General features: G+C 41.8%; 1 protein-coding gene across 1 annotated transcript in view; it reads right to left on the bottom strand.

Annotated features, from left to right (window-relative positions):
• LOC114584578 (dynein beta chain, ciliary-like) overlaps positions 1 to 16,538 on the bottom strand; it is a 253,572-nt gene that overhangs the window by 56,333 nt on the left and 180,701 nt on the right. The window contains exons 61-62 of the mRNA XM_028706567.2: positions 15,652 to 15,834; positions 11,075 to 11,176 (exon numbers count right to left, since the gene is read on the bottom strand). Coding sequence (XP_028562400.2) covers positions 11,075 to 11,176; positions 15,652 to 15,834 — 285 coding nt within the window. The remainder of the gene's footprint in view (positions 1 to 11,074; positions 11,177 to 15,651; positions 15,835 to 16,538) is intronic.

Raw genomic sequence — 16,538 nt, 5'->3', positions numbered from 1 at the left:
TCCCTTACTGACTCATTATGACAAATCCCTTTAATTCCTGGTAAACCCAAAGTCAAAGTTTCCAACCAATCCTGTTAAAAAGGTAAAGGGACCCCTGACCATTAGGTCCAGTCATAGAATCATAGAATCATAGAGTTGGAAGAGACCACAAGGGCCATCGAGTCCAACCCCCTGCCAAGCAGGAAACACCATCAGAGCACTCCTGACATATGGTTGTCAAGCCTCTGCTTAAAGACCTTCAAAGAAGGAGACTCCACCACACTCCTTGGCAGCAAATTCCACTGTCGAACAGCTCTTACTGTCAGGAAGTTCTTCCTAATGTTTAGGCGGAATCTTCTTTCTTGTAGTTTGGATCCATTGCTCTGTGTCCGCTTCTCTGGAGCAGCAGAAAACAACCTTTCTCCCTCCTCTATGTGACATCCTTTTATATATTTGAACATGGCTATCATATCACTCCTTAACCTCCTCTTCTCCAGGCTAAACATGCCCAGCTCCCTTAGCCGTTCCTCATAAGGCATCGTTTCCAGGCCTTTGACCATTTTGGTTGCCCTCCTCTGGACACGTTCCAGTTTGTCAGTGTCCTTCTTGAACTGTGGTGCCCAGAACTGGACACAGTACTCCAGGTGAGGTCTGACCAGAGCAGAATACGGTGGCACTATTACTTCCCTTGATCTAGATGCTATACTCCTATTGATGCAGCCCAGAATTGCATTGGCTTTTTTAGCTGCCGCGTCACACTGTTGGCTCATGTCAAGTTTGTGGTCAACCAAGACTCCTAGACCCTTTTCACATGTACTGCTCTCAAGCCAGGTGTCACCCATCTTGTATTTGTGCCTCTCATTTTTTTTGCCCAAGTGCAATACTTTACATTTCTCCCTGTTAAAGTTCATCTTGTTTGTTTTGGCCCAGTTCTCTAATCTGACATATAACGCCACTCCTCCTCCTTTCTTGTCTGGTCTGTTTCTCTGAAATAGATTGTATCCCTCCATTATTACATTCCAATCGTGGGACTTATCCCACCAGGTTTCAGTGATGCCTATTATGTCATATTTAGTTTGCTGCACCAAGAGCTCAAGCTCATCTTGTTCGTGGCCAACTCTGGGGTTGCGGTGCTCATCTCGCTTTATTGGCCGAGGGAGCTGGTGTACAGCTTCCGGGTCATGTGGCCAGCATGACTAAGCCGCTTCTGGCAAACCAGAGCAGCGCATGGAAATGCCATTTACCTTCCCGCCGGAGCAGTACCTATTTATCTACTTGTACATGCTTTCAAACTGCTAGGTTGGGAGAAGCTGGGACCGAACAATGGGAGCACACCCCGTCGCGGGGATTCGAACCGCTGACCTTCTGATTGGCAAGTTCTAGGCTCTGTGGTTTAACCCACAGCGCCACCAACCCTGTTACGATTTCCAAATTACACCTGCTACATCCATTCCTCTGCTGAGGAACTTGGGGTCATTTGTTCTCCCGGCTCGCCCAGTATGGAATATTCTACAGGAAGTGAGACCACTAGAACAATCTATTGTTTTTCTACCTGGCGAAACCAAATTAGATTTACATAATTTTACATATGCAAATGAATTAAATGTTTGTGTTTTGAGAAATACACCGCTTATTTGAACTACCTACATTTTGGACACTACCTAAGTATTGTAGTAACAAATGGCTGCAAGCCTCTACCCCGCTTACCTGGAACTCAATAGGACTTACTTCCCAGTAGATGTGTAAAGGAGTGCACTGTTAGCTTATTGCACCATTCCCCCCCCCCCCTTCCCTTTTCTGGAATTACCAATAAGACATGCCCCTACCCTTACAGTCTGTGCATATCAATGTGAGTAATTTTTTTTAAGTGCCAAAATCTCTCTCTCTCTTTCTCTCTCTTTTAAAGCAGTGCCCTTTTCAAAACAAGGGGAAATTCAGTGTAGTTTCAGTGCCACAGTGATCAAACAGTGTCACATCACTATGGCAATTGGTGCCCAGGCCAGGAATACAGATCAGCTTTAATTGTGCAACGCCTTATTGCTGGTGCGTGTCAATCAGAACCTATGAATTGAGAAAAATTTGCTCTGTTCATTCTGTTAAATGATGTATCCAATTAAACCTGTTAGAATTCATGATCTTCAGTCAAGGTTAAATGAAAGTAGTTACTCCTGTCAGCTAGGTGATTAAATGCTGCCTACATCAGGCACATTTATGTGCAAAATTAAAATTTTGGTATAAAGCATGAATCTTTATGCATGCCAGTTAATTATCTTGCAGTTCCTTCCACTTATTAAATGCCCATTGCATTTCTTCTTAATCATTAGCTTCCTTTCAAAACTTGTTTCACACTCTACATTATACCAAATTTCAATGTTTAAATGAAATGCTGTATAAATGAAAACTTCCTCTTTTCAAGGATTTGGCTGTTGCTATGTTACTGAAAGATAACCGTTATTAACAGTTTCCCTCCCCACCCCCCAGTCATTATGCAAAAGATCTGTTTGTGTTGTGCTACAGGGTTCTGAGCCACTGTGATAGGAATCCCTTGTGTTCTTGCTGCCTGCTGGTCATTTCTGCTTTCTTTAAACCTACCTGGGACTTCTCCTGTTCACTAGCCAAGCACTGAGGCGGTGGCATGCAACGCTACAACATAACAATCAGCCTAGCAATAATAAGGGAAACCGCTCCAGGCCAACCCCTCCCTGGAAACACAACAGTCGAAAGCCTTAAAATATACCGGCACGGTTTTAATTTGCCAGAGGAGGGAAAGGGGGAAAGCTCTGTTGTCGTTGCTGTTTTGAAACGCCACAGTCCCTTATGTGGAATGAGGTGATCTTGAGGATCAGAGATGGCTAACTTGTGAGGTGCTGCTGAACTCCAGCTCCCATCAGCCTCAAGCAGGATGGCCAATGGTCAAGTATGAGGGGAGATGTAGTCCACCCATCGGGAGGGTACAGCTTTCTCATCTCTGATTTGTAGCAGCACTCCATTTCACGTAAAGGACAGTGTGTGTCGTTTGACAGCTGAGGGAGGCTTGTTCTCTGCAGACTCCTATCTTACTCTGTCCATCAAGATTTGCAACCTTCCCCTGTCTTCACAGAGATCTTTGGGGTTTGTTTCTTGATGAATTTAGTGTTCAGAAATGGGTTAAGGCAGCAGTTCTCAATCTGTGGGTCCCCAGATATTGTTGGACTACAACTCCCATCATCCCTGAGTTCTGGCCTTGCTAGCTAGGGGAGATGGGAGTTGTAGTTCAACAACATCTGGGGACCCACAGGTTGAGAAAGGCTGGGTTAAGGCATGGGTAGGCAAACTAAGGCCCAGGGGCAGGATCCGGCCCAATCGCCTTCTCAATCCAGCCCGCGGATAGTCCAGGAATCAGCGTGTTTTTACATGAGTAGAATGTGTCCTTTTACAGTGGTACCTCGGGTTAAGTACTTAATTCGTTCCGGAGGTCTGTTCTTAACCTGAAACTGTTCTTAACCTGAAGCACCACTTTAGGTAATGGGAGCCTCCTGCTGCTGCCGTGCCGCCGGAGCATGATTTCTGTTCTTATCCTGAAGCACTATTTCTGGGTTAGCGGAGTCTGTAACCTGAAGCGTATGTAACCTGAAGCGTATGTAACCCGAGGTACCACTGTATTTAAAATGCATCTCTGGGTTATTTGTGGGGCACAGGGATTTGTTCATTCCCCCTCCCCCCAAATATAGTCTGGCCCCCCACAAGGTCCGAGGGACAGTGGACTGGCCCCCCTGTTGAAAAGGTTTGCTGACCCCTGGGTTAAGGTTACTGAGCTTCCAAACAGGTGTAGCACATAATAATATCAAATTATACTGAGGATAGTATGCAAAAATAAATAATTGTCAGCATTTGTAATGCCAGAAAGCAAGCTGATTGTCTCAGATGATGTTTGTTTGTTTGGGTTATGGTCCAATCATGATTTACTGAGAAATCCCAGTGGTGTGCAGTATTATGTAATTTCAGGAACCATGAGAATTCCCTCTAAGTTGCTCCTTAGGTAATCAGATTCAGCCGTTAAACTAGGGACACTTCCAGGTTCCCTGTATGTTAAACATTCATCTGGATTTGTTTGTGGTAAGGCTAGATGATATTGCACTGAGCAGTGCTATCCCACTGTAGGGATGGGAGATAAGTTCAATTTGATTCCCATATAAAGGCAAATTTGCCTAATTAACATTATTCGAAACCATGTGTGAACTGAAACATAGTTATTCCTTCGAAATTTGCACTTCTCCAAATTTTGCATTGCAATTCTCTAGCCAAGTAATGTGTGCAGAATTGCATATACTAGGCTAAAGTGTGCATATAAATGCATGCATCAATGAAAATAATATAAAAATGCATTATATTAGGGGGAAACGCTTTGTAAAAACAAGTATATTAAGCAAAATTGCATACAAAAATGATGGAGAAATTTGCACAAAAATGCTGGTGAATTTTCATGAGGACATTGGAAAAATAAAACTAAAACACAAATTGATGTGGAAATGTAGAGAACAGTACTTAAAACTGGTAAAATGAGAACCGGAGAGTAATCAAAACTGACACATTTGCCCATACCTTCTAGTATATTTTCCCATCTCTTTTGTTATTGAAAGGAATGTTTCAATAGAGCAGAATTTGCATCTGGCACGTTAGAGACAGTGATTCAAAATGTAATCATTATTGCAAAATTCTGATCTTTGGGGAACCAGATTTCCAATGCAAATGTCATTGCCCAACCTGGATTTGGTGGCATGTGAGGAGTCTGTTGTACTTGAGGTTGGTTCCCTGTGGGATTTGAACTCTGATGTTCTAGGTTTATTCTAAATCACATAGGGAACCTGCTCAATTAGAAATTGTTGCCTGCTACAGAAACCCAGTGGAAGGGTGGGCAATTAGGAATGGCATTGGGGAAATGTGGGAGGGGTGGGCCTGGTGGTCATCCCTGTCCCCTCTCTTGGTAAAGGTAAAGGGACCCCTGACCATTAGGTCCAGTCGTGGCTGACTCTGGGGTTGTGGCGCTCATCTCGCTTTATTGGCCGAGGGAGCCGGCGTACAGCATGTGGCCAGCATGACTAAGCCACTTCTGGTGAAGCAGAGCAGCGCACGGAAACGCTGTTTACCTTCCCGCTGGAGCGGTACCTATTTATCTACTTGCACTTTGACGTGCTTTTGAACTGCTAGGTTGGCAGGAGCAGGGACCGAGCAACGGGAGCTCACCCCGTCGCGGGGATTCGAAACGCCGACCTTCTAATCGGCAAGTCCTAGGCTCTGTGGTTTAACCCACAGCGCCACCCGCGTCCCGTTCCCTCTCTTACATAATGATAATCAAATTTGTGTGGGGACGATGACTGAATATGGAATCTCATTAAGATCTATTATTAGGTCCTCCAAGAATTAGTCTAATCCCTTACAAAATTATCTCCACTAGTAGCAGCAATCACATTAATGAATCCAAAAGTTTACTACAAACTGTATGAAGAATATTTCCTTTGCTTCATCCTGAACCTACAGCCAATCAGTCTTATGACCCAGTGTTGTATTGTGTTGACTGAGGGATAATTGTTTCAACCTATTAGTTTTCTTGGCACTATGTGTATCATAATTTTATAAAACTTGTGACACATTCTCCTTCGCTGTCTTTCCCCAAAAGACCCTAATCCCTTCAGCTTTTCCTTGCGGAAAAGAAACTTTGTAACATGATAATTTTGATTTCCCTTTTCTGTACCTCCTCTGGCTTTTTATTATCATTTTTTGAGAGCTACTGTGCAGCGTATTCTAAATGTGACTCCAACAAAGACTGATATAACATCATCATCTTCAATGCCTTTCTTAGTAACTCCTAACGTTGGACACAAAAACAATGTTAAGTCCCACTGATTCCTACGAGAGAATTAAGGACTTGAGTAGGATGCTTAGAAAACAAGTAGACAGCAGCTTCTCCACTGCTGGTGTGTGTTCTCTCTGTAGTGTACCTTATAATTGCCTAATAGTAACAACAGGATTATTGTTTCTTTTCATCTTCAGTATTCGGCCCGGCCAAATTACACAGCGAAGAAATAAAAGGAGTTGCCAGGGTAGGACCCAGAAAGGGGTATGACAATACAACCGTGTTGAAACCAATTAGTTCTGGACCTGGCCTGCGTCTGGATGGGGGAAGAGACCCCCACTCCCAAAGCCTTGTGTGCTTTCCTTAGCTATTTGGAAGGAAGTCAAGGCATATATTAATTAATAAGGCTAAGCTACTGCAAAACTGAGAAAGTTTGTTCTACTATTTTGTTTGCAGCAGGATCATTCCTTACATATTCACACACTTCTGAATAGAAGATAGACAGATAGACAGACAGACAGATAGATGATAGATAGATAGATGATAGATAGATAGATGATAGATAGATAGATAGATAGATGATAGATAGATAGATAGATAGATAGATAGATAGATAGATGATAGAACATAGACAGATAGACAGATAGACAAATAGACAGATAGATGATAGATAGATAGATAGATGATGATAGATAGATAGATAGATAGATAGATAGATGATAGATAGATAGATAGATAGATAGATGATGATAGATATAGATAGATAGATAGATAGATAGATAGATAGATGATAGATAGATAGATAGATAGATAGATGATAGATAGATGATAGATAGATAGATAGATAGATAGATGATGATAGATATAGATAGATAGATAGATAGATAGATAGATAGATGATAGATAGATAGATAGATAGATAGATAGATGATAGAATATAGACAGACAGACAGATGATAGATGATAGATAGATAGATGATAGATAGATAGATGATAGATGATAGATAGATAGATAGATAGATAGATAGATAGATGATAGAACATAGACAGATAGACAGATAGACAGATAGATGATAGATAGATGATAGATAGATAGATAGATAGATAGATAGATAGATAGATAGATAGATGATAGATAGATGATAGATGATAGATAGATAGATAGATAGATAGATAGATATAGATAGATGATAGATAGATAGATAGATAGATGATAGATAGATGATAGATAGATGATAGAATATAGACAGACAGACAGATGATAGATGATAGATAGATAGATGATAGATGATAGATGATAGATAGATGATAGAACATAGACAGATAGACAGACAGACGGACAGATAGTTGTGTGTCGAGCCCCCAGACCCCAACCCATGAAAATAAAGACACCAATGAAACAGAATTTAGTTTAAAGGTTAATGGGAAAATGTAGGCCACAGCTTTATTGAATACACAAGTGTGACTGGTATTGGCTTAGGCATTGGTATCTAATGACTATAACTGGCTCCTGCCCACCCAGCAGGGAGCCTGCAAAGGGTAAACTACCAGCAGAGGGAGCTCCAACAATGGCTATCGACTGGTGCTCACCCCTGGGGTTCCCGGGGGTGCTGGCATAGCCCTAGCTCCTCCTCAGGCTTCGGACGAGATCCAGACCCCCGGATTCCTTTAACGGAATACCCTATCAAATGGAGGGGCAGGTGATGGCCGCACCTCCCCTCCCCACATTACCCTAAACCAATGCCTAACCGCTAAACCTTGCAAAGTTGTGACGATTGCTGAGAGGTAGGCAAAAACCAAGTGGCCACTGCCCATTTGACACATTGGACAAAATTCCTGTCTGGCCCCTGTCCCAAAACAGGCTACCAACCGAAGTCCAAAGCAAGGCCAGACACCATCCTAACAACAGGGAGGGCAGGTGGGTGTTCGGCAGTGTGAAGCATGAGGGGTTCCCCACGTCGTGCTGCCGCTTAAAAACAAAGCCCCAAATCACACCACCAAGCCGATTGGCCAAGAAGCGGTGGCGCAATTATAATACCAAAGCCCCGCCTCCAGGCCGGTGGGGGGGAGTCCCGGGGACACACGCAACATGGACCCTCTCTGAGGAGGATCCAACATAGATAGACAGAAGGTAGATAGATTACACTTCCTTTGAAATACTATTTCTCAAAATTACAAAAGAATTCAGATCTGTATCATCTAATTTTGGATTTACTTTTAAAAGGTTGCATGCATCCAGTTTGGGCTTGGCATCTAAGCACCGTGACAGTTTTGACATGAATACACTATCTTAAAAAAAAAAAAAATTTAAGCCTATGTAATGTTGAACACTTCTTCTTAAAATAGTCTTATTACGGCTCCATTTGATGTCACAACATGAAGGCACTTACAAATTTTTGAAACACTATAGAAGGGTCGAGAGCAGAAAACCTAGAAGTTTATAAAATAAAGCGAAAAGTAAAATGTGAAAGAAATAAAAAGGGTTGTTTTCACAATGGATAGAAGAGTAGAGAGATTTGTGTCCAAGGATCTATATTGAGTTGCTGCTATTTAATTTGTTCATAAATGATCAGGAGTTACTGATATAAGAGCTCTTGGTAAATAAAAAAAAAAATTATTCAGTTTGCTAAAAATGGAACAGTTTGATTTTGCCTATGTGCAACTGACACTACTGAGTTATTGTTTGTTTGCTTGTTTTTGCTTGTCATTGTTTGTTTTGTTTGTCATTGATTGTTTGCAAACAATCAATTTGAGGCAGAAGAAATCAGAGAATTGCAAGCTGGCAATTGCACTCTAGCAGGCAATGTGGCACCCACTCCTTAACTGCAGACCAGACATTATACCTCTCTCTCTTTTGTCAACTTCTATAAAAGCCCTGACGCGGGTGGCGCTGTGGGTTAAACCACAGAGCCTAGGGCTTGCCTATCAGAAGGTAGGCGGTTCGAATCCCCGCAATGGGGTGAGCTCCCGTTGCTCGGTCCCTGCTCCTGCCCACCTACCAGTCCAAAAGCATGCCAAATGCAAGTTCCAGTGGGAAGGTAAACGGCGTTTCCGTGCACTGCTCTGGTCTGGCCACATGACCCGGAAGCTGTACACCGGCTCCCTCGGCCCATAAAGCAAGATGAGCGCCGCAACCCCAGAGTCGGTCACGACTGGACCTAATGGTCAGGGGTCCCTTTACCTTTACCTATAAAAGCCCTGCTCCTGTTCCTTTAACATCTAAAAAAATATCGCTTGCTATTTTTGTGTGTATCCAGTGGTGCACCAGAAATTTTTTGAAATGTTGGGCTGAGAGTTAGCAACGGGAAGGCAATGCTCTGAACAGAGATATGGCGAGCAGGGGCTATATCTGCAAGAGAATGTGTACCTGTCTGCACAGGTGTGCATTGGTTTGTGTGAAGCTGCCATGAATCATGACTTATGAGACTGTATGTATGGAATATGTATGGAATGAGATCATGATACATTTGTAGGAGGCGACCCATGTTGCAAGTAAGCATTGGGCTCCAAAAAACACCCAGGCGGCTCTGCACACATGCTGGACCCCTTTCAGAAATGATCAAACTGAAAAACAGCAGCAAAAGTGAGTTAAAAGTCCTTGAATTAAATGTAACTACTAAATGTAACTAGCATTCCAGTTGAATGACCAGACCCATTTTTGTTGGTTATTGGACAAATGCAAGAAAATCAATATCTCTGCTGAGAAACCAGAGTTTAGAATTAAGGGGAAAACCCCCTCCAGAACATTCTGAGTTCAAATGTTCATAATTCCCTAGTGTTATTTGAAATTCTTGTTTGGAGTTAAATGGTCAAGTCATAAATAGAATAAATTCTTCACCTACTGGCGGATTTTACAACTTGTTTTTACAACTAGCTTTGAAACTTGGAAAAAGTCACAAAGGTTAACAACAGCTCAGTGGCGTAGCGTGGGTTGTCAGCACCCGGGGCAAGGCAAGTAATTTGCACCCCCTAACCCGTGGATTTGCGCCCCCCAACCCGTGGATTTGCGCCCCCTAACCCTAACCCCCAGATGTTGCGCCCGGTGCGGCCGGCCCCCCCTGCACCCCCCATGCTACGCCACTGCAACAGTTTTATACTTTCTTATTCCTTATCAGCTGAAATAGGCCTGAGAGTTTGTTGTTTTCCTCCATTCTCTACAGTTTCACATTTAATACTATGTTATGATTTAGTAATTCATAATATCAAATGAAGAGGAATTGCACACCTGTATAAAAACAAATATAATTTTTAGAACTGCTGAGTTTAAAATCAGTATTACTGAAGTCACACATCAAACAAACTATGCACATTGATTGCAAACACCATTTGTTTGCTGAATTACTGGGCACATTGACTTGAATTCCCTTTGAGTTTACTGGGATTTCTTTTCATGTAATAATGCTTAAAGGTAAAGGATGCCTGACGGTTAAGTCCAGTCATGAACGCCTCTGGGGTTGCAGCACTCATTTTGCTTTACTGGCCGAGGGAGCCAACGTTTGTCCGCAGACAGTTTTTCCGGGTCATTTGGCCAGCACGACTAGGCCGCTTCTGGCGAACCAGAGCAGCGCACGGAAACACTGTTTACCTTCCTGCCGGAATGGTACCTATTTATCTACTTGCACATTGACGTGCTTTCAAACTGCTAGGTTGGCAGGAGCTGGGACTGAGCAATGGGAGCTCACCCTTTCACAGGGATTCGAACCGCCGACCTTCCGATCGGCAAGCCATAGCCTCAGGGCAACACTAATGATTCCTACTGTGTTAAAGCAAACTTTTCCCATTTTAATTCATCTTCTTTGTTCATTTAACAGCACAATCCTAAGCATATTTAGACACTGTATATGGTTTGCTGGCAATAGTTTTAAAATATTATTTATTGCATTTTTCCTGAAAAAAGATAAATCCAGCTGAAATCAGAGTGTCGACAATACGGGGTGGCATTTTTATGTCAATGTTTTGTGGGTGCTGCAAAATCAAACAAACTTGTGTACCTTAGAAGCACAATAAACACCCATCTGGAAACACCTTTACTCCTAGGTAAGTAGTGGAAGGAAACTAGAATACATTTATTTCCTGCTGCATAGCACCTCTATCAAACAAAACACAACAAATGATTATCCAGGCTAGAAACCCTTTCATTGCCTCCAAGAACAATAATGTAATTTTTAAAATTTGACATATAAGGAATGGTGCCCAGTGTTTGATATGTAGGAGATAGGAGATAGGAAGAGACCTACATAAACTGAAGACAATAACACTTACATTAAGCTTCTTCCTTATTGACTCAAGTTTTTCTGCTGCAACAACCAAGTCTGCATTGGCCTGTGCCAGGGCTTGACGTTTTTGGTCTACTTCGCAGTAAACCTAAAAGGTTAGAGCAGGATACATGTTTAAATTGTGAACCGCACATCACAGAAATTTACCACAGAAAGTGGTAAGTTGATAGAGGCCTGAATTCAGATAGCAGTCGGGAAAGCTCCAAAAGGGTTAGAATCATAGAATCGTTTGAAAAACTTATAACAGTTTGAAAGTGGACACTGTCTAATGAGGACTCAGTTCAGTGATTCTAAGCAAGGAGCTTGAAGTTCATTGATCTTCAACTGGCCAGTTTCTCAATACAGTGGTACCTCAGTTTACGAACTTAATCCGTCCCTGAAGTCAGTTCTTAAACTGAATTTGTTCTTAAACTGAGGCGTGCTTTACCTAATGAGGCCTTCCGCTGCCGGTGCCCTTCCACTGTTTGGATTCCGTTCGTAGACCAAGGTAAAGTTCGCTAACTGGGACACTACTTCCGGTTTTGCGGAGTTCATAAACCGAATAGTTTGTAAACTGAGGTACCACTGTACCCATTATTTTGTCACAGCCTGACCTGAGATGTGTCCCCAAACAGCAGCAATTTAGAAAAGGAGAGTGTTCACAGTTAATTACATCACAACAACGATACATTTACTTAGGCTTTTGGTGGGAAATGAGTTATGTTAGGTGAGGAGTCAGGGTTAGTGGGAACATGCTTACTTTCCCCTCTGTTCCATTTTATGTAATTTTCTCCATTACCTTTTCTTGCAGGATCCCTGTGCTGATCATTGCTTGTTATGAAACAGTATACACACATATAACAGTCCGTGAGGGTTCGAAATTAAAATGGAACTTATTAGCAGGGAAAGTACATTATGTCACATGAACATCCGTTATAAGATGGGATCAAACCACCAGCAGAACTGATCTTTCACACTTGTTTTATGGGTTCAACTGATCAACGTTAAACATATAATAATTAAGGGGAAAAATGTTCATATAATCAGTATGAACACGCCTGACGTTTGTGCAAACGCTACTGGCTATAACATACAGAAAAAGAAATTGCCAACTTTTAAAACACACACACACACACACACACACGTAAAAGTACCACACTTACATATATCTTTTGGACATGTCCACGCAAAAGGAAAGCAGATTGATAAAGGATAGAAGAAATGTTAAATATGCATCATGACAAACAGTGAAAAATTAAGTATTGCAACCTACATTAATTACATTCTAGTAAGATGAATAGGCTGTTCATCATTAATGAGAACATACACCTTTGTCTAAGTTTTATATCTACCTGTGATAAATGTGCTAATGGCGATAAAATACATCATAGTAGCATTTGAATTAACAGCTCACTAATAGATTGACATATGAGTACGAATAAAGTGTTTAATCATAAACATGGCACCACACCTAACAGCAAGCCCTCCTCTGTGCATATATCAAAGAAACAGAACCCAATGTAAACATTACAACCTTGTTTTAGTTAGTACATACTAAAACAACGTTATGTCATTGTTTGTAACCACGTTGTGCTAAGAATTATAGTTAGAGCCATACAAATTGTAGTGTGGTTTATGGACCTTTTAATTAAAACAGTGATGACAATTTTTGAATGGGAAGGGTGTATGTTGGCTCTGTGCAAAATACACATTGACTCCTACTCAAGTGACAGCAGTCAGATAGTCAAATGCTCCTTCTGTGGAGCTTGATCCACAGTGAGCATAAATTTAAACAGTTTGAAGGGGAGTTGATAGACAACTGCTGAGTGAAAGAGTGCAGATTTCACATCCAGAGAGGTAAAGTTCCATTCATAAGACGTGGAGGCTAATATCATTTCTACAATACCACTAAGAAACGCCCGTACAAAATAAAATACAAATTTAATGTTACCAGGCATCTATACTATATTAGGGCCCTCAAAATGAAACTTTCCATGTACATTCAGAGAAATTTGTGCTCTTGACATTGGTTGTATCTGTTCTCACATCCCAGTCAATTTGCACCTTCAAAATTTTCTGGATAGTCACACGACACCTTTAGCAATCCATACATAGTCAGGAGCCTTTTGCTGGAAAACCATAGCTTTTCATGCCACAAATGTTTCAATTTTTTGGATACTGCTTTTGTCGCACTATAGCACTATGGTGCCCTTCCAGTGTGCCAAATTAACTATGCTTCTTTGTGACATACTTACTGGGTACTTGCATACTTGTAGTTGGAAACAGGCAAAGGTTTAGCACAGTTGTCATGGCCTTAAAAGCACTTTAAAAGCATCGCTACCAGAAAGGAATGGCAAACTAAGCTGTTGGACTATGCTGAAATGGCACAACTGACTGGAAGGCTCAGGAACCAAGAAGACCAAAACTTCAATAAAGAATGGGGAAAAAATTATAATTTATCTTCTAGGAGACCACTGTAAGCAGATGAAAACGTTAGCAGGATTTTAACAACACTCGTAATGTAGCGAATATCATGGACAATATGGAAAAATACAAAATATGGATTATGAAATAATATGCAGCTGAGAGGGTTTACAATGGAGGGTAAGGTGGGAAGTCCAGAGATTTGGAGAAATCTCAAAATATGGATATGTATTTTGGATTGCTATAAACTAATATTTGTAAAACCAAATAAAACTTATGTAAAAGTGTAACATTGGGGTCATGGTTTCATAGATTAAATATGGGATGAAATTAGTATACTCTGATTTTTTTAGATTAGTTTTTATTTTTAAAAAATTAATGTGTTACAAAACAAACAAACAAACAAACAGGGGAAAGTACACCTATCGTCTCCACTTTAAATCCGTAGTTTCTTTTTCACAGTTTGTTTACATTCACTGAGAGACACTTTTGTCACAGACATCTTGTGATTGGGGGGAAGAGAGGGGAAAGAGGGAGGAAGGCAGGGAGGGAGATGTGGTGTATTATTCTTTCATTCTGTTGCATAGCGTTAGTGTAGGGCAGGCATGGCCAAACTTGGCCCTCCAGCTGTTTGGGGACTACAATTCCCATCACCCCTGACCACTGGTCCTGTGAGCTAGGGATGATGGGAGTTGTAGTCCCAAAAACGGCTGGAGGGCCAAGTTTGGCCATGCCTGGTGTAGGGATTTGTGGGTAGGTCCTTTCTTTATATATTTATTAAAATAATACTTAAAGCAGCTTAAATGAAAAATAAAATAAAATATGAAAATACCCAAACAGCACATTCAGTATAATAATAACAAGGTCAACAATAATATGTTCCAGATGTTCCTCCTCTTGCTGTCTCCAGAAGAACAGAATTCCTGGGGCTGTGATTCACATCCCCCAAAGGCTCACCCCAAAATGTTCCTTTCCCTTTGGCAGCCACCTAAAAGCAGCCACTCTCCTTCAGACTTGTTTTACAGGAGCGTGCTTTGGACACCAGTGACAGGAGTCTAGATGATAGCTCTAATTGCTGGCTGGCTAGCTCAAGCCTTCCTTAAGTGAGAAGCCTGAGAGACTTCCTGGCAACGAAATACTTTTATTTGTTTTGTTATTTCATTTGCCACAAGAACGAGCAAAACATTTAGCCGGCCAAATTTCTAGTAGCTGTGGAACATTTAAAGACGAGCCAGCCTTTTCTGTCTTTAGGTCTTTTTTAAAAACATAATAATCATCTTTCTAATACCTAAAACCAGGGCTGTTTTCCAGATGGAACTGACTGGAACCCCAGTTCCGGCCCCTCTCAGGTGGGTGCCATTGCCATTCTAAGAGAAGAAGGTGTGCTTCGGCACCTCTTTTCCTAGAAAAATGGCACTGCTTAAAATGTCATACATTTACTTCACGTCAAGATCCACATAACTGTCAAACACAAATAGCTTAAAAGGTAAAGGGACCCCTGACCATTAGGTCCAGTCGCGAACGACTCTGGGGTTGTGGCGCTCATCTCGCTTTATTGGCCGAGGGAGCCGGCGTACAGCTTCCGGGTCATGTGGCCAGCATGACTAAACCGCTTCTGGTGAACCAGAGCAGCGCACGGAAACGCCGTTTACCTTCCCGCCGGAGCGGTACCTATTTATCTACTTGCACTCTGATGTGCTTTTGAACTGCTAGGTTGGCAGGAGCAGGGACTGAACAATGGGAACTCACCCCGTTGCGGGGATTCGAACCACTGACCTTCTGATTGGCAAGCCCTAGGCTCTGTGGTTAGACCACAGCACCACCAGCGTCCGTACAAATAGCTTAAGGCTGTCCAAAATGTGTGTCCATTTTCCTGAAGGAACACTATGATGACACAATGATGAGAGTGACTGGTAGAGTAGAGCTGTGGAACCAAATTTCCACTCAGCCATGAAGTTTATGGATTGTCCTTGGGCCAGTCAACATGTTCAACCTCACCTGCCTCACACAGTTCTTGTGAGGACAAAACAGAGCCTTGTACACTACCTTGAACTCTTTGGAGGTAAAGCAGGGTTAGAACTGTAATAAATAAATATGAGTACGATTTCTTAAGCAATTAGAAAATAAAGTAGAGCTAAGGTAAACATTATTAATTCCTACCTCGTGGAATTTAATGATATTAATAACCCATGCACAAAGACCAGCAGCTGCTGAAGATTTTGTCCGTACAAACTCTGGGCTGAACTCTGGATCACTCAGATAATCTTCTTTTACAGCTTTAACAGTGGCTTCAGGGATATGTTCTTTATCAAAATTGATGAGACTTTGGAGGAATTCATCTACCTAAAGAGCAAAGAGAAGGAGGCCACCCCAAATCATAGAATCTTAGAGTTGGAAGGGACCCTTAGGTTCATCTAGTCCAACCACATGCAATGCAGGAATCTCAACTAAAGCATCCATGACAGGTGGCCATCCAGCCTCTGCTTAAGAACCTCCAAGGAAGGAGAGTCCACAACCTCCTGAGGGAGTCTTTTCCACTGCCGAACAGCTCTTACTGTCAGAAAGTTTTTTCTGAATGTTTAAGTCAGAATCTCCTTTCTTGTAAACTTGAAGCCATTGCCTCAAGTCCTAACCTCCAGAGCAGGAGGAAACACACAATTAACTAAATTGTGTGAAGCTAGTATGACCTCCTGACAAAATATCTGATCAAATTTTATTCTTTAATGTTGTGAAAGTTTTTTAAGAGACCTTTTGGCCATGTTTTTGTTAGAATTCCTGCTCCATGGTTGCAGTCATGGGATTGTTGTCTTTCAGATGACGGTGTATGTTTTGACTCCACAGAGTGGGAAGTGATGGAGGCAGGATGTTTGTGTTACTGTGTTCCGTGAAGTGGGACTATTGTCCTTTGTTCATTCACTTTGCTGTCTGATGCTAGAGAGAGAGGGAGCCATGTTGCAGTGCTCCGTGTGTGTTTATATGTAAATAAAGTAGATTAGCCAAAATGCTGAGTTGCTGAGGTCTGTTACGCAAGCTGTGAAGACTCTGTG

This window comes from Podarcis muralis, chromosome 1 (assembly GCF_964188315.1).
Source record: "Podarcis muralis chromosome 1, rPodMur119.hap1.1, whole genome shotgun sequence".
In the NCBI taxonomy this organism is placed as follows: domain Eukaryota; kingdom Metazoa; phylum Chordata; class Lepidosauria; order Squamata; family Lacertidae; genus Podarcis; species Podarcis muralis.
The sequence above is the reverse complement of the archived record's forward strand: the minus strand, read 5'-3'. Positions and strand labels throughout refer to the sequence as shown.